At 46.8% G+C, this 22,247-nt stretch overlaps 1 protein-coding gene across 1 annotated transcript; it reads right to left on the bottom strand.

The window, feature by feature from the left end:
• Positions 1 to 1,341: 1,341 nt before the first annotated feature.
• On the bottom strand, positions 1,342 to 21,671 carry LOC125512544 (phosphoenolpyruvate carboxylase 1). Its single transcript, XM_048677644.2, has 10 exons — positions 21,284 to 21,671; positions 20,797 to 21,188; positions 20,626 to 20,710; positions 19,997 to 20,219; positions 19,075 to 19,178; positions 18,895 to 18,982; positions 4,395 to 4,549; positions 3,318 to 4,316; positions 2,267 to 2,653; positions 1,342 to 1,914 (listed from the first exon to the last, which is right to left on the bottom strand). The coding sequence occupies exons 1-10, from the start codon at positions 21,461 to 21,463 to the stop codon at positions 1,621 to 1,623; spliced, it is 2,907 nt and encodes a 968-aa protein (XP_048533601.1). The 5' UTR covers positions 21,464 to 21,671; the 3' UTR covers positions 1,342 to 1,620.
• Positions 21,672 to 22,247: the final 576 nt, after the last annotated feature.

The raw sequence follows: 22,247 nt of genomic DNA, 5'->3' as shown, positions 1-22,247 counted from the left end.
AGTTGCTTCTCGCTTCTGATAGAGTTCTCGGGTAAGCTGTTGAGTCGATGCCTTGCCGGTCCCTTGAGCTTCAGGGGAAGACATTTAATAGCGTGGAGATCATCCCCGCGGGCCATATGAATGCGGAGAAGGAAGTCTTTGGTGCACACACATGGGTCGGTTGTCCCATCGTAAGCTTCGATGTTCACGGGTTTAAACCCTTCTTGGAACTAGTGCTCCATGACCTCGTCTGTGAAGCATATCAGGTGAGTTGGCCCTCAAAAACGAGCCGCCTCATTCTGCATATTAGTTGGCATTCAGGCGTATGTTTGTTCTCGGGCCCTTCCATGCCTTTCTAACCAGGCTTGATAGTCGTCTTGTCCAGCAAGTGCAAGTCCTCGCGATCCATATATGGATCAAGCAGGGACGGGATTTGTGTTTAGTTGTGTCCGCAAGTAGAACGTCTTGGAGATTATAAAAAACGGTTGCAATGCACGAACCCTTTTGCTAGTCTTTACCTAATAATAATAAAGCACGGAGTGCTTCTGCCCGTTCACCATCATTTAAATTACCCTCAAAGTTGGCAAAAATTACCCACCAATGCCACCCGTAAGTGAATAAAACGTTTTGATTTTTTCAGCTAAAGATGCATTAGGTCTGATTCTTTTGTAAAGTAATACTCTAAAATACAACGAACACGCATGTACCGCAGTGGCTCATGCCTCCCTCCCGCATGATACCCAAATTCGATCCCTGGTTCTATCGATTTTCTCTCCTTTTCTAGCAAGCATGCGACTCCACCTCCAACGTTCATGGGCCAGCCCACGACCTATTGGCCCACAACGTGTCTATGGGATTATCTCGATTTGTTTGTTACAGTGAAGTCGGAGCTGCGGTGGCAGGGCCCCTGTGGCAACGATGACATGCAGCAGATGGTTCGTTCGGTGGTCTTCCACGGCGCCAACCTGGCATAGTTCTTTGGATCTCTCCTTCAGAGTCGGAGTTGCGCTGCCTTCGACACGAGTGGCTGAGTTCCTACATGGATCTTCATGTGCTTCTGCACGGTCTCTGTTGTGAGAGTTGGGTCGGTGTTCATCCACAGCAAAGTCGGAATCGCTTGCTCGATAATTAGAGATGGCGATGACACCTGCTAGAGAAGAAGTGATGACAATGACGCATGTGTGCTAGCTCGGCTAGGCACTCTTAGTAAAGATATGTGTGGGACATTTGTGTGCAGCTCAGCGTTTTATGACAGTTTTCGCCCAATTTTCCGTTAATTAACCAAGCAATTTTCTTCTGCTTAATTAATGGATAAGGCAAATCTTTTGCCTCCTTTTCAAAAAATATATATCACCAGCAAAATAAAAGTATTCACAGAATTTCTTTTAAAAAATTGAAACTTCAAAATGGCGGTTGCTACATGATACTTCGGACTTGGAGACAAGCCTGTTATTAGACAAAAGCAGAATATCACTACATATTTTATTCGCCACAGGCATACATTCCCCTTTTTGGATCGGGTACATAAGCAAAGGCACGGAAGTGCCAAATTCCTCCAGAGTTCACTAGCATTGGCGACCTAGCTAAACATATTCACCATATGGCGGAAGACGTTATTTATACAACAAGCGGCATACTGGCCTAGCCTGTGTTCTGCATGCCAGCAGCAATGCCCTTCATAGTCAGGATGAGGGTGTCCTCCAGGCCTGGGGCATACTCGCTCCCACGGTTCAGTTGCACCAGCTCGGCGGGCTCCTTGTCGCTGAACTCCTTGGACAGGGGCGGCTGCTGTGGCGTCACCTCAAAGCTGGGGTCTCTTATCCGCTTCAGGGTGTAGGCTTGGCAAACATTCAAGGTTGTGATGTAGGACTCACGCAACCGCAGACGCTGCTTTAGGTAAGGATCCCCTTCAAGAACGTCCTTGTGACCAGCAACCTGGACAGATCAACAATGGTTAGAAGAGCCATGCGCGGAGATTCTGGTAATTATTTTTATTATGTCTGATAATGTATAGGTCAGTACATTTGAACAAATCATTCAACTAATCATTTTATCTACCTCCGAAAATGGCACCAGCCAAATTCAACTAACCATGTAAAAGGCTTAATGACCAATCACGTACAGATCCGAGTTGTTTTGGACATTGAAAGTCTCTAAGGTTACATCTTGACCATCAGTTTTATGAAAGATAGGTTTCCTTAAATGAGCCTACGTACACATTACGGAAGTATATTTCAGGATGGACCTAGTAATAGTATTATCAAGTTACGTGGTGTTAGCACTTTACCTGAAGGAGTAACTGTTTTGTCTCTTCAAAGTTTTGCCTCAACTGTTCCCCAAAGGACTGCAGATCTTCAGCCACAAGCAATTTGTCATATAAAGCAGCAATTCCTGGATCTCCCTTGGCAAAAACCATCTCAAGTAAGTCAAGGGTGACCCTGAAGAATGGCCACTCATTGTACATTTCTTTCAGAGTATGGATGTTCCTGATGTCCTTCTGAATGATATGTTTAAATGCTGCACCAAATCCAAGCCATACAGGAAGATGAAACCTTGTCTGTGTCCAAGCAAAGATCCATGGAATTGCACGGAGTGATTCTATGCCCCCACTAGGCTTTCTCTTCGATGGCCGGCTGCCAATATTCATCCGACCATATTCAGTCTCAGGTGTTGCCTGAAACAATGGATGCACAAGTTCGTACAAATTAGATCTTGATCTCCACCAAGTTCAAACCCAGCTTCAATCAGCACTGTGATACAATTCAGTGACATTTACATTGTTAATATGTCAACCATACAGTCGTTCAGTATAAGTCAATGCTCACAATTTAGAGAGTGCACATGTAAATCAAAACTGACAGTCCACATAGCAATGGGAAAGGAGCATATCCCTAGGTTGGTATTTGCTCTCTTGAAGAGTCCAAACAGTAGTTTTTGTGCTCTATGCGAAGCCGTATAGTGCCGTACCCTAGATGGCTAAAGTCCAGTAGCAGAAAGCATCACTAGCTTACGCTCTGACCCAAGGCAGGCTTTAGGTACGCTTTAGTTTGAAATCATTAAATATATGCTCGACCTAGTTTATGTCCATGGTACAATCGTGCGTACCTTCTACTATCAACCAGATGAGATAGGGCTTTGATAGGTCAGAGTCAGTCTCCCATAAGACTCTAGGTTCCTCCTATTTTTTCTATAATCAACCAGAAAGCCATGGCATACACGCTCAAAAACAACAAAACCAACAAACCTTTTAGCATGCAGCTTTGTAGAAACGATGACTTCATGCTCATGCTAACTGCAAGGTATATGATAAAAGCATTGGATACAACAGGTGAACGTACCGAGCGGAAGTATTCAACAAAGCGTGGTTCTTGGAAGACTATTGATTGATACTCTTTTGTTGCCACAACAGCCATCTCATCCATTAGAGCACGCCATTCTGGCTTGGGTGAAATTGGGGGATGCATTCCATGCTCGAGAGTAGCTGCAGTGAAGCGCTGCAGAGTTCTAAAGCACAAGTGTTCCTCTCCAAATGAGTGCTCTATGACCTCGCCTTGAACCGTTACACGGAGTGATCCATGTATTGTGTCTGGTGGTTGAGATAATATGGCAAGATGACTGGGACCCCCTCCTCTGCCAACCGTTCCACCTCTTCCATGAAACATTGTCAACTTTACTCCGTAATGCTTTGCAACCTTTATGAGCTCTTCCTGTGCTTTATACATTTGCCACGCTGCAGAGAGACGCCCAGCATCCTTGCCAGAGTCTGAGTATCCAATCATGACCTCCTGCTTGCCATTGATCCTATCCATATACCAGTCTATTGAAAATAGGCGTGCAACCGCTGCTGGAGCTGCTTCAAGATCTGCAAGCTTCTCAAATAGTGGAACAACTCTCAATGGCTTTTTTATATGGCACTCACGCTGTAAAAGCTCAACAGCAAGCACATCGGACGGGGCAGTTGCCATTGAGATGATATAAGCACCAAAACAATCTGCTGGAAGCTCAGCAAGGATATGAAATGTGCTTAAAACATCAGCAACTTCTTCAGTCTGAGGAAGATCTGAACCGAACAATGGGCGTTTGCCCCTTAGTTCGGACAACAGCCACTCCTGGCGTTTCTCCTCAGACCATTCAGCGTAGGATCCAATCCCAAGATGTGTTGTTATAGTATCAAGGACATCAGTGTGTCGATCAGATTCCTGCCTGATATCAAGTTTCACAAGAGCAAGCCCAAAAGTTGATACTTGACGTAAGAAATCAAGAAGGCTTCCATCAGCTATAGGTTTGTCACCACAAGCACACAAAGATCTGTAGCATAGCTCAAGAGGCTCGAGAAACTGCAACATAGGAGAACAATTAGACAACTAATGGCGGCAACCTTCACGAAGAAGTCACATCTGATGATAAGAGCTCACCATCTCGACATTAGTAAAAGTAGACTCCTCAGGAATGTCAGAAACTCCAGTTGTCAATATATGGCGAGAACGTTCGCGCGTATAATACAATTTATCCCTGACATCACCGAGTATGACACGATAAGGTTCATTTGAAGGAACTTGCTTCCAGAACTCTGCAGCAAAGACATTTCTTAATAATAGGCAGTTCAGCAAGAAAATTATTCTTCGCAAGAAAAGGAGTAAAATCAAGCGGTTAACACGACTAAAAATTATTTTCGGTGCCAAGCAAAAAATTCCCATGACTACAAGATATAATTATTGAAGTTTTCTCTGAGACCATGATATAATCTATACAAGTTAAAGTCCAAGTTAACCATGTCTACTTTTTATGGCCATATAGCATGGACCTGCATACACATGAGGATATCAATCAAACCAGACAGCAGTAATCAGCTAGGTGTAGATTGAGGAGAGGGAAAATATCTATAAGTTATGAAATATATCAGATTAGTTGTTTAGATAGAGATAGATATTATTATTTTTTTGATTTGAGAATAGATAGATATATAATTGATCATCTTTGAATTAGACATCACCTTCCTTAGCTATAAGAAAAGCTTCTTAGAGGTCAATTCGGACATGTAGCAAGCCTCAGAGTCTCTCTAACCAACCAATGGATATTAGGCCTTGAGAGCAAGTGCCCCTGTTATTCTGACCCTTATCCTATCCACGATATTTCTGTTTTCAATGGCTCATAACTGTTGAACTGGTATATGGGCCTGGCCCATCTCCACTCTAGCCCAAGCCCGTGTGAGGGGCTGACCCAAGAAAGGAGGAACCAGACGCTGTCTGGAGTAAGGCGCCGCTACAGACACATGGATGGACACGAGCTGGTACCCCTCAACCCCTTCCCACCCGCTACAGACACATGGATGGACACGAGCTGGTACCCCTCAACCCCTTCCCACCCCACCCCCCCCCCCCCCCCTCCCTCCCTCTGCCAACATGGTATCGAGCCAAGCAGTGGCAGCGTACTCACTTGCCAGTGAAGCGGCAGGGCCCGGCTGGGTCAGGCGAGGGAAGGAGGCTGCTCGCGCGGCTGCAGCAGGGGCTGTGACGCAGGGCAGCGGCGCGGGTGCTGCGTAGCCAGGCGGCAGCTGTGTGCGCGGCAAAGGAAGAGGAATGAGGGGTGGTACGGCCGCGCCAGTGGAGACAAGAAGGGATGTGCTGACTGCTGCGCCGGGGGGGGGGGGGGGGGGGGGGGGGGGAGAAGTGCTTCTGCTGCTTGCACTTGATTGCTGTCTGCTGCTGCTCCTGAGAGTTGCTGCCGCTGATTGACAAAGACGCTGGAGTGCTGCGGCTGCTGCCTCTTGCTCGTGGTGCTGCTGGATATTGTGTGCGGCTGCTGATTGCCGATTGCAGAGAGTCACGGCTGCTGCTGAGTGCAGCTCTGCTGAAGGCTGCTGTTGCTGGTTACAAAAGGATGGAGGCAACGACTGGAGCTGCTGCTGCACGCAGCGTTTGCAAGGGGGAGAAGAAGGGGAAGTAGCTGGTCAGGAAGATGAGTGAACAAAAAGGACTTGCTGAGGTTCTCGAGCAGCTCACTCGGTTCATCACGGACTTGGACTCTGGGGTAATCGTTCCTCGACAGGAAGTGGCTCAGAAGATCGATGATGTGGAGCATCCCAAGTTCATCCCCATATACACTCCGACTACTCTCCAAGCCTCAAGAGGACATATGACGAGACCTCGAACATATGCCATTGGACACAAGGTGAACTTGCTCCTCTCCGAACTTTCACTTTCTACATGTGAGACATGGCTACTACCTCCAACGTGTGTGTTGTGCATGATCAGGTACTTAGAGAAAAGCCATGGAGCCACCACATCCAACGGACGAGCTAGCGAGGACGCCAAGTACAAGGACAAAGAGAAGAAGCTGCCAGAAATCTACAGCCACCGGACGACCGGTCTGGACCGGACGTCCGACGCCTGGAGACTTCACCAGCCAGCCCAAGTCCCAGCCAGCGAGACCTACAGCGGTCGGACGACCAACGCTGACCGGACGTCCGACATCCTCCAGGGCTCGGACGACCGGCCCCGTCCGGAAATCCGACGATGGCTTTCCCGAGCCAAAACGCCGAACGTCCGACAAGTACCGGACGACCGGACCATCACGAGCCACCGGACGTCCGGTATCCGTCGGACGTCCGACGCCTGTCTGTACACAGTGTATCGGGCCGAGCCCATGTATCCCTTCGCCCTCACTTACCCCTTCGTGGCCCTAGACTACATATACTCCTCCACCTCCACCATTTGAGGGTTAGCATTGGTTTAGCTCATTTGAGAGATAGAGCATTGCTCATCCACATCGGATCTACTCCTCAAGAGAGACCGCGGCCTCTTCGGAGTGGATTCAAGACCTCCTCGCGGAGAAGAACATCAAGACCTCCTCACGGAGAAGACCGGCTACCCTTGTATCGTCCCTAGTTGATCGTGTACCGTGTGAACTCTTATGTATCCGAGGATCTAGCACATGTGTGACTATCTTGTGTTGGTTTAGTGTTTCTCCCGTGTTTTCCCTTGTGTTTCCCCTCGTTTCCCCCTTGTGTTCATCGCGGGATCCGCTCCTTTCGTGAAAGATCGGACAATTAGGGTTCTACCCTACATCATCTTGGTATCATGAGCCACGTTGATCATGATTTCGGAACCTCCCCTCTTTGTTTTCTAGCCTAATTTTGTTGTGTTCTTCCCCAATTTCGAAAATCCCCACCAAAAATAGCCCCAAATTTTTTTTGTGATTTGTTGGTTTGACAAAGTTTTGTTGGATTTGATCCATGGATTTGCTTGGTTTCGAGTTGATCTAGCATTTCCCCAAGTTTCCCCATTTTTTACCCACGAAATCTCATCAATTTTGACCCCAAAATCCCCAAATTCCGCCCAAAATCACGTCCCGAAACTCGCATCTTGCGTTGACCCCGACCCCCCGGACTCCGACACTTTACGGACGTCCGGAGCCCCTAGAACGACCGGACGTCCGACCTTTTCCGGACATCCGGAACCCCTAACCCGAGCCGAATTACGGATTTCCGAGCCCGCCCGAACGTCCAGCCCCCGGACATCCGACCTTGTCCGGACGTCTGTAACCTGTAAAAATTGATTTCGCTCAAATTTTGTTTCGGCCATAACTAATTCATCCGAACTCTGATTTTGACGTTCTTTATCTCGTTTTGAAGCTCTTGACATCCCCCTTCTGACAAAAATACTACCATCACCATTTGACTCCCATCAAATTTTTTAAATTTTGGCATCTTTGTCTAGGGCTTCCATCACATCATCCGCTACACCACCACCGACTTCCGCAACCTAACCAATATTGATCCCCATCGCATTAGTGGTTGCTTAAGGAGTGATTTGAGTCTCCTAAGGTGTCTAGGCTACTTAGGGACGGTTGCTTCTTCATCAACCACCACCACCACTTCCGCATAGGCTTACCAACCATACACTTCTTCCACACCGACTTAACCCAATTTTGTTTGTGTTGAGAGTTGTGTCTCCTAAGGTGTTTCAGCTACTTAGGGACCGTGCTTCCGACTTCGACACCGTGTATAGTCCACCACCTTACCCTCCATTTCCGCATTGCATACTCCGCAATCCATCATTGCCATTCCGCAATTCCATTGAGCTTTCACAAAACCACCACCGCATTCTCGCTACCACCATTTGACATTTGACATTTGAGATTTTGAGTTCACGGTTTTTCCGTTTCCTAAGGTGTTTCGGCTACTTAGGGACGAGTCTCCATCATCTTGGTATCTCCATCAAGATCACCGCCACTCATCATCGACACGGACGGTAACCTCCATATCATCTTGGTATCGTGGTATCCCTCCATTGTATATTCCCTTGCCATTGCATTGATAACCCCTAGCCCATTTTGCGTCACTTGCCTATCGAGACTAGCCATTTGAGTATTGCCGGCAACGTTACTTGTGCACATTAGTGATCTACACCTCCCATTGCATATATACCGTATCATATTGGTATCATCATATCATCTCTTGTGCCTCAAGTTTGTTCCCGCATATATACAATTGCTATCTTGGTTTGTGCATTGTGCCAAAGTGGCCATACAAAAAAAAACAAGAATAAGCTTTTAAGCAAAAGAGTGAACAAAGAGCTCATAAGCAATAGCCATAGCATCATACCACATTGCATATAAGATCATCTTCGATCACCTTGTGAGAAACACCAGGAACCATACATACATAGCATACTTGGGATAGAAAGTTATCCATTTTGCATCTTATAGGTTGTGCACAAGTGTCGTATCTGCCTATTGAGCAATCGTGCTAGCGTCTCTCTTGAGTTGTGCAACACGAGCGTTTTCCGTGGATTCCACATTTTGTGCTCATCCTTGGTTGCACGACCCCATTTATCTATCCGTGTGTGTGTTTCCGTGTGCCACATATTGCTATTGGTCTACTTGTTTCACTTGCGAATTTGTGAATCTCTTTCAACATTATTGACTCTTGCTAACATTTTGCATCAAATTTTTTGTGCCACTATCCTCACCGAGCTCCACCATAAGCCTTATTTGTGTAGGTGTGAGAAACCGACAAGAATTGGTACCAATTGTGCTATTTCCTTGTCCACATTGGAGTGATCATTAATCCACTTTCAACTTCGGTCAAGGTACATTTGGTATTCGTTCTTCTCTTTCTACCACTCACATTTTTCTCTTGGAGTGATGGATAGGCAAGGCATTTCATCTCCGGTCTTCCACAACAACGACGGCGTGAACAACTACATCACCAAAGCGTCAATCTTCAATCTACAACGACAAATGCAAGGCGCACAATCAAGATTGCGAGAGCGCATCAAGAACCTCTCCATCGACATTCGTCACTCTGAAGCAAGGAGAAGGGACTACATCGACAACAAGCTTTCCGTGCACAAGGAGGAGCAAGATGCAAGGATGGAGGAGATTCGGACCTTGTTGATCAACCGTTCTTCCCCTTCATCATCCTCAAGGCGGCGACGTTCAAGTCACAAGTCTTCGGAGCGCAAAAATGATGCGGCGCAAGTCGTCCACGTCCACATCTCCATGGCGACCACCATCACGTTCGTGATCCACCTCGTCATGAAGGGCAAGTCACCTCCAAGCAACATGTGTACGACGACGACGAACGACATCTACTACGAGCTCAAGTGCGACAACGACACCATCATCATGAAGATGCTCGCCAAGCGTAAATGTACAAGTCCCAACAAGCTCTACTTCACGCCAAGTCCAAGCTTCATGAGCAAAAGAGAAGACTGCAAGACGAGCACCACCAAAACGGAGCTACGGCTACAACAACCACTTCGGCATCTTCCCCAAGTGCTATCAAGGCATCTTCGCATTTGGACGTACGGCATCTTCGCCTACTTCCCCTGAGTTCGCCTACATCGACATCATCAAGTACAAGGCGACCACCTACGAGCGAGGGCGACACTTCCATCTTCGAAAGCCCCTCAAGGGAAGATGGCCGAGCATGGGAAATTCCCTTCGGTCATGGAGACGAGCTATGAGGTGCCACATCATATGGACCTCCTACAACAACAAGACGGCGACAAGAAGGTCGAGCAAGGGCCATCCCCTTCGACCACGGCGACGAGCATGAACCTCTTCAACAACATGAAGACGGCGTCCATATTGGACTCATAATCCGAGTCAAGCTACGAGACCGCACATGAGACCTTATCTTTGGTCTTAGAGGAGAGTGATGATGTGCCATCTTCAGCCTTTATCCACGGCTACAACTACAACATGATTGAGCATGGAGACATTTGCACCAACATCTCTCCGACACCCACATATAAAGAGATGCCCCAATTCCCATGTGAGGAGAGCCACCCCACCATGAGTGATATGAGTGACTCCACCATTTGTGACATTGAGTGCATTTCCTATGAGAGGATGAGTGTGACCACCACTAGCCCCACACTTGAGAGCATCCAAGAGGGAGTGAGTGAGCTACCACACTTAGTGAGTGAGGTAGTTGACACGGCACGTGAGGCCACTTTGATCTCTAACGACTTAACCTCTACTCCTAGTGTGTTTTCTTCTTTGGTGCTAGATCTCCTACATGACGACACGTCTATCCTCGACGAGTCCATGCCTCCAATGGAGACGACGATGGCCATGGTGGACGATGCTACACCCCCCACATGGTTCCATCAAGATGAAGATGACCACGACTCGGTCTTTGACACCTCACCTACAACACATGAGCGATGCTCCAACAGTAACATAGGTGACGGTACTTCTCTTGTCCCACTAGTGGACTATCTCACCAATGATTGCTTGCATGATGTTGATCCACCTATTCCCATGCTTCATGCTAGTGCGACTTCTTCATGTCATGACTTACCTATCTATGATGAATATGATGATGAGCATGTTGATTTGCCTAGTTGTGATGTTATGCTCCATAGGATATCATGTGAAAATTCTATTGGTCACATCATGTTTGATAATCTTTTAAACTTGCCATATGCTATGAGTGAGATCTCCCATATCGCATCGTTTCAATCTCAACATAGTAGCTATACATGCCCCATTCAAATAAATCCCATTTGCACTTATGGCATAGATGACGAGATGATGGTCATTGGTTTTTGTTTTTCATGTGATGAAATTGCCATGCTTCCTTTACATGATTTGCGCAATTCATCTAATATGCCATGCCATGATCGCATTGTTCCAAATATGCATTGTTTTGGATGTTGCCAATATTCTCCATGTGATGTTTCCATTAATGCTCATGAGGAGACCCCCATAGTTTCCTCATACATATTAGGAGATTTTGATGCATTCCATACTTTGCATGATTCTCATAATTGCTTACACCATATGCATTCCACGCATAACAATGCTCTACATATTTCTCATGATGCATTGCCCAATTTGAGTCTCCATTATGCTATACATCACAACAAACCTATCATGATGGATGACATGTTTCTATATCACGCATCTCATTTATTTAAGCATTGGATATTTGGTGCTAACCAACACAAACACGTGCGCATCATGATGGATGATGTGTACATATACCACACACACACAATTTTTCCTTTGCATTTGTTTTGTGTAGGTAGTTATGAACTCGTCAACCTCACAATCCCATGAGTTGACGAAACGAGCTCTTGAGAGTAAAGATGACTTGGGATCCCGTGAACTATCGACTACGCGCATCTCTTTTACTTGCCTGTCACACGGCTATGAGATATTTACCATTTGTCACCTTATGCCCATTATATCGTGTTCATTTTGCATGTTATGCCTATTTCTATGCCTTTGTCATGCAATTGTGACCCTTGCTTGCATCTACCCATGATTCACCATTATGCTACTCCTATGTGTATTTGCATGCTTGGTGGAGATCCTTGTTGCTATTGCCATGTTTATCATGCGCCTCATGCTATTGATACTATTTTGCTCATATCCTCCTTTCATGCTTGTGCTATGTCATGTGAATTATTCATGCACACTATTTGCACCCATGACATGCTTGCTATGTTTCCCTTAGTATGTTGCATCTTTGCACTACTAGCTCACACCACTTGATTGTTATGATTGCTTGCTTTGTCGCATCACCCATGTTCCATTATTACTTGTTTTCTTGGGTTGATGACGCATATGTTCATGCCTCTCACATGATATATTTTGTTCATTGTCGCTTGCCTCCAATTGTTGCATCTATGCTTATTGATCGTGGAGACTTGGACACCTTACTTGTGATGCATGCTTGCTTGATTACGCCTATTTTATTTGATTGTTCTCGCATCATATGCCTCCATACTATGAAATGCTCCCTTGTCCTTTCTTATGGTGAGCACGATGCATACACTTATTGGGTATCTTACCACACAAATGATAGGTTTTGCACTACCGCTAACCTCATTTGTTTTTCCGACTGTTTGTCATGTTCTTTCGTTTTGAAGGATTCACAAGGTGGTACCATCACGAGACAACTTGGTCATGTGAAGGCGTACACGATGCGCGACATCAACATTTTTGACATTCTCATAAAGGTGAACTCCTTTCCTTTGAGCCATCCTCAAATATGCATATTGGATGGGTCACTCTTTCATTGTTGTCTCCTTGTTACCTACATGATACATCTCGCGAACGGAGGAGCGACATGGGAGATTGGCTCTATGGACCTTCACATTAAGGAGCGCTCGGACTTATTGGATGCACCCTCGAACCGCCACTCATGCCACGACATCGAGCATTGGTACACCAACACATCCATATTTGTTGATTGTGCTTACACATGTCATGCTCGATGGACGTCTCACACACATGACAAATTTACATCTTATGCATGGATTGACTCATATTATGATTGCATTGTTGCATCTTGTATTTCCATGTCATCCATGATATATGAGCTTGTGCATTTCCTTAGCAAATTTGTTGTGGTCTTTCTTGATGGCATATTCATACATCATGATCTTATTGCCTACCATCAATTGCATGACCACATCACATTGAGCATCCTTTACCATATTCATGCTATTGATAAACCGTCTCACTATGACACCATTTTGCACCGTGGTTGCATTGACCATATTCTTGCTTTTGCTCCCATGAATGTTGTGCATACATTTTCATATCTTTTGGATAAGCTTCATGCACCTTGTCATGACCAATATTGTCGCACGGACACATGCTTACTTGATGGACACTTTGTGTGCTAACCATTGTATTTCTAAGTGTACTTCGTGTTTGCTCATTTTGCATGTACCACATACCGGAGACACCTTGTACTTGGATTGCGCCATGCCTTCAACTCCGTCCAACTACAAGTCCGTCCACGACAACCGTTTCCATGGTGATGAGGATCACGATCCGACGTCGGATCTTCTTCAAGGGGGGGGGGGGGGGGGGGAGAGAGAGAGATGATGCGGAGCATCCCACGTTCATCCCCATGTACACTCCGACTACTCTCCAAGCCCCAAGAGGACATATGACGAGACCTCGAACATACGCCATTGGACACAAGATGAACTCGCTCCTCTCCGAACTTTCACTTTCTACATGTGAGACATGGCTACTACCTCCAACGTGTGTGCTATGCATGACCAGGTACTTAGAGGAAAGCCACGGAGCCACCACATCCAACGGACGAGCTAGCGAGGACGCCAAGTACAAGGACCAAGAGAAGAAGCTGCCAGATATCTACAGCCACCGGACGACCGGTCTGGACCGGACGTCCGACGCCTGGAGACTTCACCAGCCAGCCTAAGTCCCAGCCAGCGAGACCTACAGCGGTCGGAAGACCGACGCTAACCGGACGTCCGACATCCTCCAGCGCCCGGACGACCGGCCTTGTCCGAAAATCCGACGATGGCTTTCCCGAGCCAAAACGCCGGACATCCGACAAGTACCGGACGACCGGACCCTCGCGAGCCACCGGACGTCCGATACCCGTCGGATGTCCGACGCCTGTCTGTGCACAGTGTATCGGGCCGAGCCCATGTATCCCTTCGCCCTCACTTACCCCTTCGTGGCCCTAGACTATATATACTCCTCCACCTCTACCATTTGAGGGTTGGCATTGGTTTAGCTCATTTGACAGATAGAGCATTGCTCATCCACATCGGATCTACTCCTCGAGAGAGACCGCGGCCTCTTCGGAGAAGATCCCTTTGGATTCAAGACCTCCTCGCGGAGAAGAACATCAAGACCTCCTCACGGAGAAGACCGGCTACCCTTGTATCGTCCCTAGTTGATCGTGTATCGTGTGAACTCTTATGTATCCGAGGATCTAGCACATGTGTGACTATCTTGTGTTGGTTTAGTGTTTCTCCCGTGTTTTCCCTTGTGTTTCCCCTCGTTCCCCCCTTGTGTTCATCGCGGGATCCGCTCCTTTCGTGAAAGATCGGACGATTAGGGTTCTACCCTACATCAATCGAGCTGTTGCCCACTGACATCAAAATAGAGGGGGCTACCAACTATCTGAGCTGCTCTTAGAGGGCAATGCTGGCCGTGGACCACAAGGACCTTGATGGGTACTTGTTGGGCACTGTCGAAGAACCAGGAGACCAGATTAATGCAGAGGGAAAGAAGTGGAGGACCATCGACTCTTTGCTTAGAACATCTCCAACAGCGGCTGCAAAAATGCGATTTCAGCGCGCGCGGGACGGTTTCGCGCGCTCTAGAGGAGGCGGGAAACTCAGGCTCGCGGGAAACGATTGCGCGCGCGGGGAAAAAGCGAGCGGTCGGCCTCCCATCGCTATCCACATCGCCACGCGCTCTCTCCCCGCTTCCTCTGCCGCTCCCTCGCCTCGCCACCATGCCGTCGCGCCGCCGGGGATCTTCGAGCTACCGCGGCGTGCGCCAGCGCCCCTCCGGCGCCTTCTACGCTGACATTCGGTCCGGCGACGTCCGCCTCGGCCTAGGCACGTTCAAGACCGCACACGAGGCCGCCCACGCGTACGACGCGGTGGCATGGCGCCTCAGGAGGCCTCGCCCACAGATGAACTTCCAGGACGTCTGGACGTGCGAGCAGGCGCAGGCCGTCGCCCCTCTGTCGCGGCTAATAACTGACGCCGACCGTCAGGAACACCGTCGGCAGCAACGCCGCCTCCTCATCGCCAAGGCGGACGAGCGAGCCATGATGGAGTGGTGCCAGCGCCACCCGAAGGACGTCGCCAACGAGAATGCCTTCTGGGCGGAGGAGGGCAAGGCGGCGCGCGAAACGGGCGGACAGGCAGTCGTCGGAAGGCACTGGTGATATCGCAGTGCGATCTGGGAGCGGCATTATTCTTCTCTAGCGACGATAAGCGGTGGGAAGACGTGTGGCTTGATACGTCGGACGACACAAGCGAGGAGGAGGACGACGACTCGGAGTACTTTCTAGTTGCACCGTAGTTTTTACCTCGGATTAGTGTCTTTTTTTACCTATCTATACTAGATGAACTATCTATGTATCGCTTTTTTATCCATGTATCACTTTTTATCTATGCCTATGGTTTTTTATTTGTTTTGAGTGCATAGCGGAGTTTTTTTTGCAGCACCTGCTGGAGCGGCTCGCACGCGCTAAACTTTGCGGCAGCCGCTGGAGGCACCAAACTCTCTTGCCTACTATTGATGAGGCTATTGCATCAATGACTCGAGAGGAGGAGCTTTCTCTTGAGCAAGCAGACGTGAAGGTTGTGCCTACTTCGACGTTTGCAGCAAGTGACCGCACGGAAGGGAGAGATCCCAGGGACTATTATACATGTGGGGAGGTAGGTCACCGGAAGTGGGAATGTCCAACTTGCCGTAGAGGCTAGGGGCAGAGGTGGATACTCAGGAAACTCATAGATCAAAGGGCACACATGACAGTTGAAGGGGACACTGGGACGTCAAAGGGCGAAGAAGTAGGTGATGTTGCCTATGAAGACTTTGCTCACTAGGCCTCCGCTGATGAAGATAATCTGGAAAAGGCATCTCTTGCGACTGATGAGAATGCTCCAAAGTAGGTTCTAGACTCTGGAGCATCTAAGCATGTTGCGAATAAATCATGTGTGTTTGAGTCTTACAATAAGCATCCTCCTACTCACAAGGGCACTATATGAACTATTGATGGTACAAAACAGCTTGTTGTAAGGGTTGGCACAGGAAAGTCCATCGACCATCTACCTATCCTCACTTTTACATGAGCCAGCTTTTCCTGTCAATTTGGTCACTTCCAGTGCTCTAACTGATCAAATAGACTTACGTGTGATCCGTGACAAGTTCGGTTGCCTTATTCAGGAGTGACAGACGGTTGGGACTTGCACCAAGCGTAGGGGGCTTTGGTATATGGACCAAGAGGTGCAGCCAGACTTGGTGTGTGCTGCGACCATGGAGGACAAGGAGAAGCAGGCGATGATCCATCACGGTAGAATGGGGCATATATCTTTTGATAAGATGAGAAAAATATTTCCGGATGTTATGTGCGAGAGAGACAAGGGCAAGTTGACAGGAGATGCTTGCAAATACGCCGAACACATAAGAGCCTCATGTGGGGGCTTAGGAGCATCTCCGTTTATGGATTCCTTCGGATGTATGGACTTGCCCAATAGTGTCAATGAATGGAATGAAGTACTCTATTACCTTTATCAATTGTTATTCTCGTATGACTTGGATTTATTTGATGCATCACAAGGATGAGGTGTTGAGCTGTTTTCAGAATTTCAAGGCCTTGGTGAAGAATCGAAACCGTTTTCAGAATTTCAGTGCCTTGGTGAAGAATCAGTTTCAGGTGAGTGGTAGAAAGGAAGAATCAACATATTCTTGAGGTTGCTCGATCATTATGTATACGCTGAATGTGCCAAGTTCTTGTGGAGCCTGATCAACCGGACACCATCAAGAATACTAAGCATGAAATCTCCGTGTGAGTTGATGTTTGGAGAAACTAAGTTCGTTGTTCATCAAACTAAGCACTAAAGAAAAACAAGATATGGGTGCTAACCACATTGCCGGCAGAAAAGGAAGCAGTAAGTTGTAAAGTGGATCTACGCCATGAAGCAGAATCCCGAGGGGAAGGTGAAACGGTATAAGGCCAGATTGGTCGCCAGAGGATATAGTCAAACTAATGGGATTGACTATGATGAGATGTTTGCTCCAGTGGCAAAGATGAACATAGTAAGGATATTGGTTTCATATGCTGCAAACTATGGGTGGAAGCTGCACCAATTAGATGTCAAGAATGTCTTCTTGCATGGTGAGCTGCAGGAAGAAGTGTACATGGAGATACCACCAGGTTTTGGTACTTCAGAGATCAAGAGGAAGGTATGCAGGCTGAAGAAATCCTTGTATGGACTGAAGCAATCCCCGAGGGTCAGGCATGGTTTGATAGGTTCAGATGTGTTGTCTGTGTTATGGGGTATGGTCAATGTAACGGTGACCACACGATGTTCTACAAACACTCTGATAGGAAGATCACCATTCTTGCAGTGTATGTGGATGACATTATCATCACTGAGATGATAAGAAAGGAACAGAGAGATTTGAAAGGGTGTCTGAGCAAGGAAATTGAGGTAAAGGATTTGGGCAACCTAAAATACTTCCTTGGCATTGAAGTGGCCTGGATATAGAAGGGAATATCTTTGTGCCGACAGAAATACACCTTGGATCTCTCGAGTGACATGGGCATCATGATGGGATGTCGTGCAGCCCCTACTCTAAAGGGCCGCCCAGTGCATGTAGCTCCCGCTTGCGCAGGGTCCGGGGAAGGGTCCGACCACTTTGGGTCGTTTGTACGCAGTCTTTCCCTGGATTTCTGCAAGAGGCTGTTTCTAGGACTTGAACCCGTGACCTCATGGCACAAGGCAGCAGCTTTACCACTGCAGCCCCTACTCTGGTTGAACAAAATCATCAAGTGACAAAATCATCAAGTGGCAGCACAATCAGGACAACTAGTGAATAAGGAAGATTATCATAAACTACTTTGGAGGTTATTGTACTTGTGTCGTACAAGGCCTGACATTACGTATGTCGTGGGTGTGGTGAGAAGATACATGCATGAACCAAGGAGTGGGCATCTTGATAGTGTGCACAGAATCCTGAAATACTTGAAGGGCAATGCGGGTAAAGGGTTGTGGTTTGCGAAGAGTGGACTTCTGTGCTTGTGGGGGGGGGGGGGGGGGGGGGGGAATTTGGTTTCATGGAGAAGTAAGAATTAGACAGTTGAGTCTAGATCAACAGCAGAAGCTGAGTATAGAGCCTTCTCAAAGGTTGAGTGAGATACTCTGGGTGAAGCACCTAATAAGCGAGCTGAAGCTTCTGAGGAAGGGACGGTGACAAAACATGTGGAAATTGATCGCTTCTTCATTAAGGAGAAACTTGCATCAGCCTTACTCATGTCAGCTCTGGTAACAAAAGGACCTCCCTCCCTCCCTCCCTCCCCCCCCCCCCCCCTCCCTCCCTCTCTCTGCCAACAATAACAATATATGATCCCTCTCTCTCTCTCTCTCTCTGCCAACAATAACAATATATGATTGGTGTTTATAATGAGAACTTCCAAGCCTCTAGAATTAATATCAATGCCTTATCTCTATAACAAAAAATAATCAACACCTAAATCTTGTCAAGGTAACGTGCCTGATCCAGTAGATTTTAGCAGATATTGATCTAGTAGATGCACTTATCGAATCATCTGACAAGCTAAAATTAAATGATGATCCACAACATGTGGTAAATAATAAATGGCAATAGGCATGCACATTTTTATATGCAAAGGAACTAAAGCATATAGTTTGTAGTGAAGTTAAGATGCTCTTATAGAGCTAAGTCTGATGTGGTTAAACTAACAAAACATGGCTAAAAATATAAAAGAAAAACTATGCAAAGTTTCTTTGTGTTGAAGTGATACTGCATGTGTCAAGAGCAAAGCAAGAAGTGAAAAGAGCATCCAGTTTTTCCGATGATAAGCTGGCCAACACTTATGCAAATTAACCAAAACACTTATTGCCAAAATTAAATTTCTGTTACCTATATAGTGCTTTGCAGATTTTTTTGAGGAACAATGTAGTTCATCTGCACGGACCCGAAGTTCATCACTGCAGCGCCACATAGAAAGCTAGAAAAACATCTTTTGTTCTTAATATTGGGATATTATAATATTGCAAGAGTACCTTACAGCATGTAAAAGTACTTCTGTTGTTACAATACCTCAAACATCAGATCTTCTATCTGAGAGAAGTACAAGTTAGCAGCCATCATCCTTGCTAACAAGCAAACATCACGTGTGACCTCCGGTGTAACCCTTGGATTTCCTATGGAACAAGAGAGTATAAGATAAGTTCTAACATTATTTATTATGGACAGGAAAAAAGCCTCTAGTTCTACCGTAAATATCATGTCCGGACCAACCAAAATATATATAGTGTGGGCCGAACAAGTCCCGGACAGTCCGGCCAATTGTTCAGGCCTTTCTTATCTAGTTCTAATATATACTCCCTCCGTCCCAAAATAAGTGACTCAACTTTGTACTAACTTTATAGTCACTTATTTTGGGACGGAGGGAGTACATCTCAAGATGGCTTCAAATTGAAAAACGTGTGCTCCTGCGGAGGATGCATATACGGCCAAACAGTCCACAGCCAAATTCGGAGTCCAGACTAGTGCCCTCCAAGTAAGGTTAGTTAGACAATTTGGACGGAAATTGGAGTCATTTTCTTGTTCTTGTACGGAAAGTCCAGCCACCTCATATATAGATGAGAGGTGATGGCCGATTGAACAGCACAATCGATCAATCTACCACTTTTACCTTTTACAATGGTAAAATGTCAACTTTTACCTTTTACTGTTTTGGCTATTATGGCCGCATATGACCTCAAACGGAGATGACCCAAAAAACAAAGTTGTTTGTCATGACGAAGCGCACAACTTTCATGTTGAACACTTATTCATTTGAGGCCATATTAAGGACGTTTTTGTGCAGGCCAAAATCTGGTGTACACTCACATGTACCACTACGAAATCTGGTATCTTCCCCGCAAAAAGGTCTAGTACATATAACAGACTCTTCATAAAAGCATAATTCCCTTTCCTAAATGATCACTGATGTACAAAGTGGCATAGGAGAAAGTACCATCACGGTCACCACCCATCCAGGAGGAGAACTGAATGAGAGGAGCGTTGTAAGGAAGACGCTCATTAATCCCAATATTTTTCAAAGCAGTGTCAATACGGCGCAAGAATTTTGGTACACCCTTCCATATAGTTTCATGGAAATAACTCATTCCGGCACGCATTTCATCCTGCGGAGTGGGAGGTGTCCTGCGGATTTCATCGGTTCGGAAGGCAGCTTGAATCTGTGAAACGTGTTAAGAGATGAATCAAAAGAGAAAAACGTGATGGGACATAATAGTAGAAAACAAGAAGTGATTTTCCACATACATTTAAAGTTTTAAACTTGCATATAATAAGCTACGCCTACCATGTTGCATAGATTATTTACATTATCTCATTATCTTATTTGACTAAAGATGAATATGTGACCAGTTTGGTCAAATCATACTGAGATCTTGTGTTGAATGTGTCATGAAAGCTATCATAGGTGTGGGTTTATAACAGTTAGGAGGGGTACAGGCTACATATTAAATGGGCAGTTCCAGCTATTCGAAAATAATACAATACTAATCAAGAAAGGTTTTGGTGTACCCTTTATATTGAAAGATCAAATTTACTTTATAATATTCTCAAGTTTCTTCAATTTACCTCCCTCTGCAGAGCCTCATCGAGCTCCTGCTTGTCATCGGCAGTGATATCCTTTGCATACAACTGCCTCAGGCAATTCCGGATCCTGCACAATCAATTAACGCCACAAAATTTTAGAGTCTCCACAAAGGCGAAAGCAATGGGAGTGGGATTCATTGTCCATCGCATCACCTCCCGTGCTTCTGGAGCAGGGACCTCCTGACGGATTGCGTGGGGTGCGCTGTGAACACAAGATCGACAGTCTGGTTCTTGAGTGCATCGAACACCTCCTCACGGGATTTTCCGAGCTCGGAGACCAGCCGTTTGAGTGTCTCCTCGATGTCAGACTCGGTGGGCGCTGATGCCTCGTCACCGAAGTCACCCCGCTTGAGCTTGCTCCGGCGGCGGAACGCGATCTGCACCTCCTCGGCCAGGTTTGCGAGGTTGAGCATGTGCGAGAACGAGCTGGAGACGACGATGGAGTCAGCGGGGGACAGACTGGTGAGCTTGCTCCCGAGCTCGGCTATCCGGGCCTCGTCCCGATCGGTCTCGTACTCCGCCGAGAGCTCGTAGCACTCCTGCACCTGCATAGGAGAAGAGAACCAAACAGTCCGTAAGGGCATGATGTCGGACAGATGGTGTGCGGATCTGGGAAGTAGATGAGACGGGAAGGGCGCACGAATTCGCGGAGGTGGGGGCCGTGCAAGTCCTGGAGGATGTCGAGGAAGCGGTCGACGAGGAGGGCGTCGTACTCAACGAGTTTGTCGTCCTCGGAGACCTTGCCGGGGACGAGGAGCCGCAGCTGCGCGTCGATCGACTGGTGCCGCTCCATTGCGGCCTTCCCCGAGGGCGCCGCCATCTGGCTGCGCGCCCGCGCCTGCGTTAAATCAAGCGGGTCCCCTCTGGGGTTTGCGGGCAGCTCGCGCAAATCCCCTCCGGTGCGTGCTCGCACGTGGCGGCGGCGGTGGAGGCTCGTCGGCGAGGGATATGGGGCGGAACTATAGGTAGGCAGAGATCGGAGTCTTCTTTTTCAGGTGAGGTAGAGAGCGGAGTCTGCTTTGGCCTGCCCGGCCTCCGTTCGTCGTTTCCTCACTAGTCGCTGACAAACAGGTCCACACATAGGGTGGATCCCATAGTTACAGGAGACAATAGCTAGAATGCCACTATAAGAAACTGAACTTGTCAAAATACCACTATGAAAAATCAACTTACCTATATACCACTACTTTCAGTTTTCTCTAGCCAAAATACCACTAGTGACTAACGGAGAGTAACACCATCCAAAAAAAGACTTCTATACCCTTACCTCTTCACAGCCCAAAGCATACATTTCAACAACAAAAAGAGCAACTATAGTGCAACATTTCAAGAGCCAATTGACATGAAAACATCACCAACTCAACATAATCTTACTTTGCATCATCCAACAACAAGATAGCAACTTTTCAGCATCATTTTGAAAAATTCCAACAGCATTTTGACAACATTTCAGCAGCATTTTGACATGAAAACATCACAAATTCAACATAATCTAAGTTTACATCATTGAACATCAATATAACAACATTTCAGCAGCATTTTGACAGCATTTTCAGCAGCATTTTGACATGAAAACATCACCAATTCAGCATAATCTCAGTTTG

Source organism: Triticum urartu, chromosome 6A, assembly GCF_056163025.1.
Source record: "Triticum urartu cultivar PI428250 chromosome 6A, HENAU_Tu73, whole genome shotgun sequence".
Classification (NCBI taxonomy): domain Eukaryota; kingdom Viridiplantae; phylum Streptophyta; class Magnoliopsida; order Poales; family Poaceae; genus Triticum; species Triticum urartu.
The sequence above is the reverse complement of the archived record's forward strand: the minus strand, read 5'-3'. Positions and strand labels throughout refer to the sequence as shown.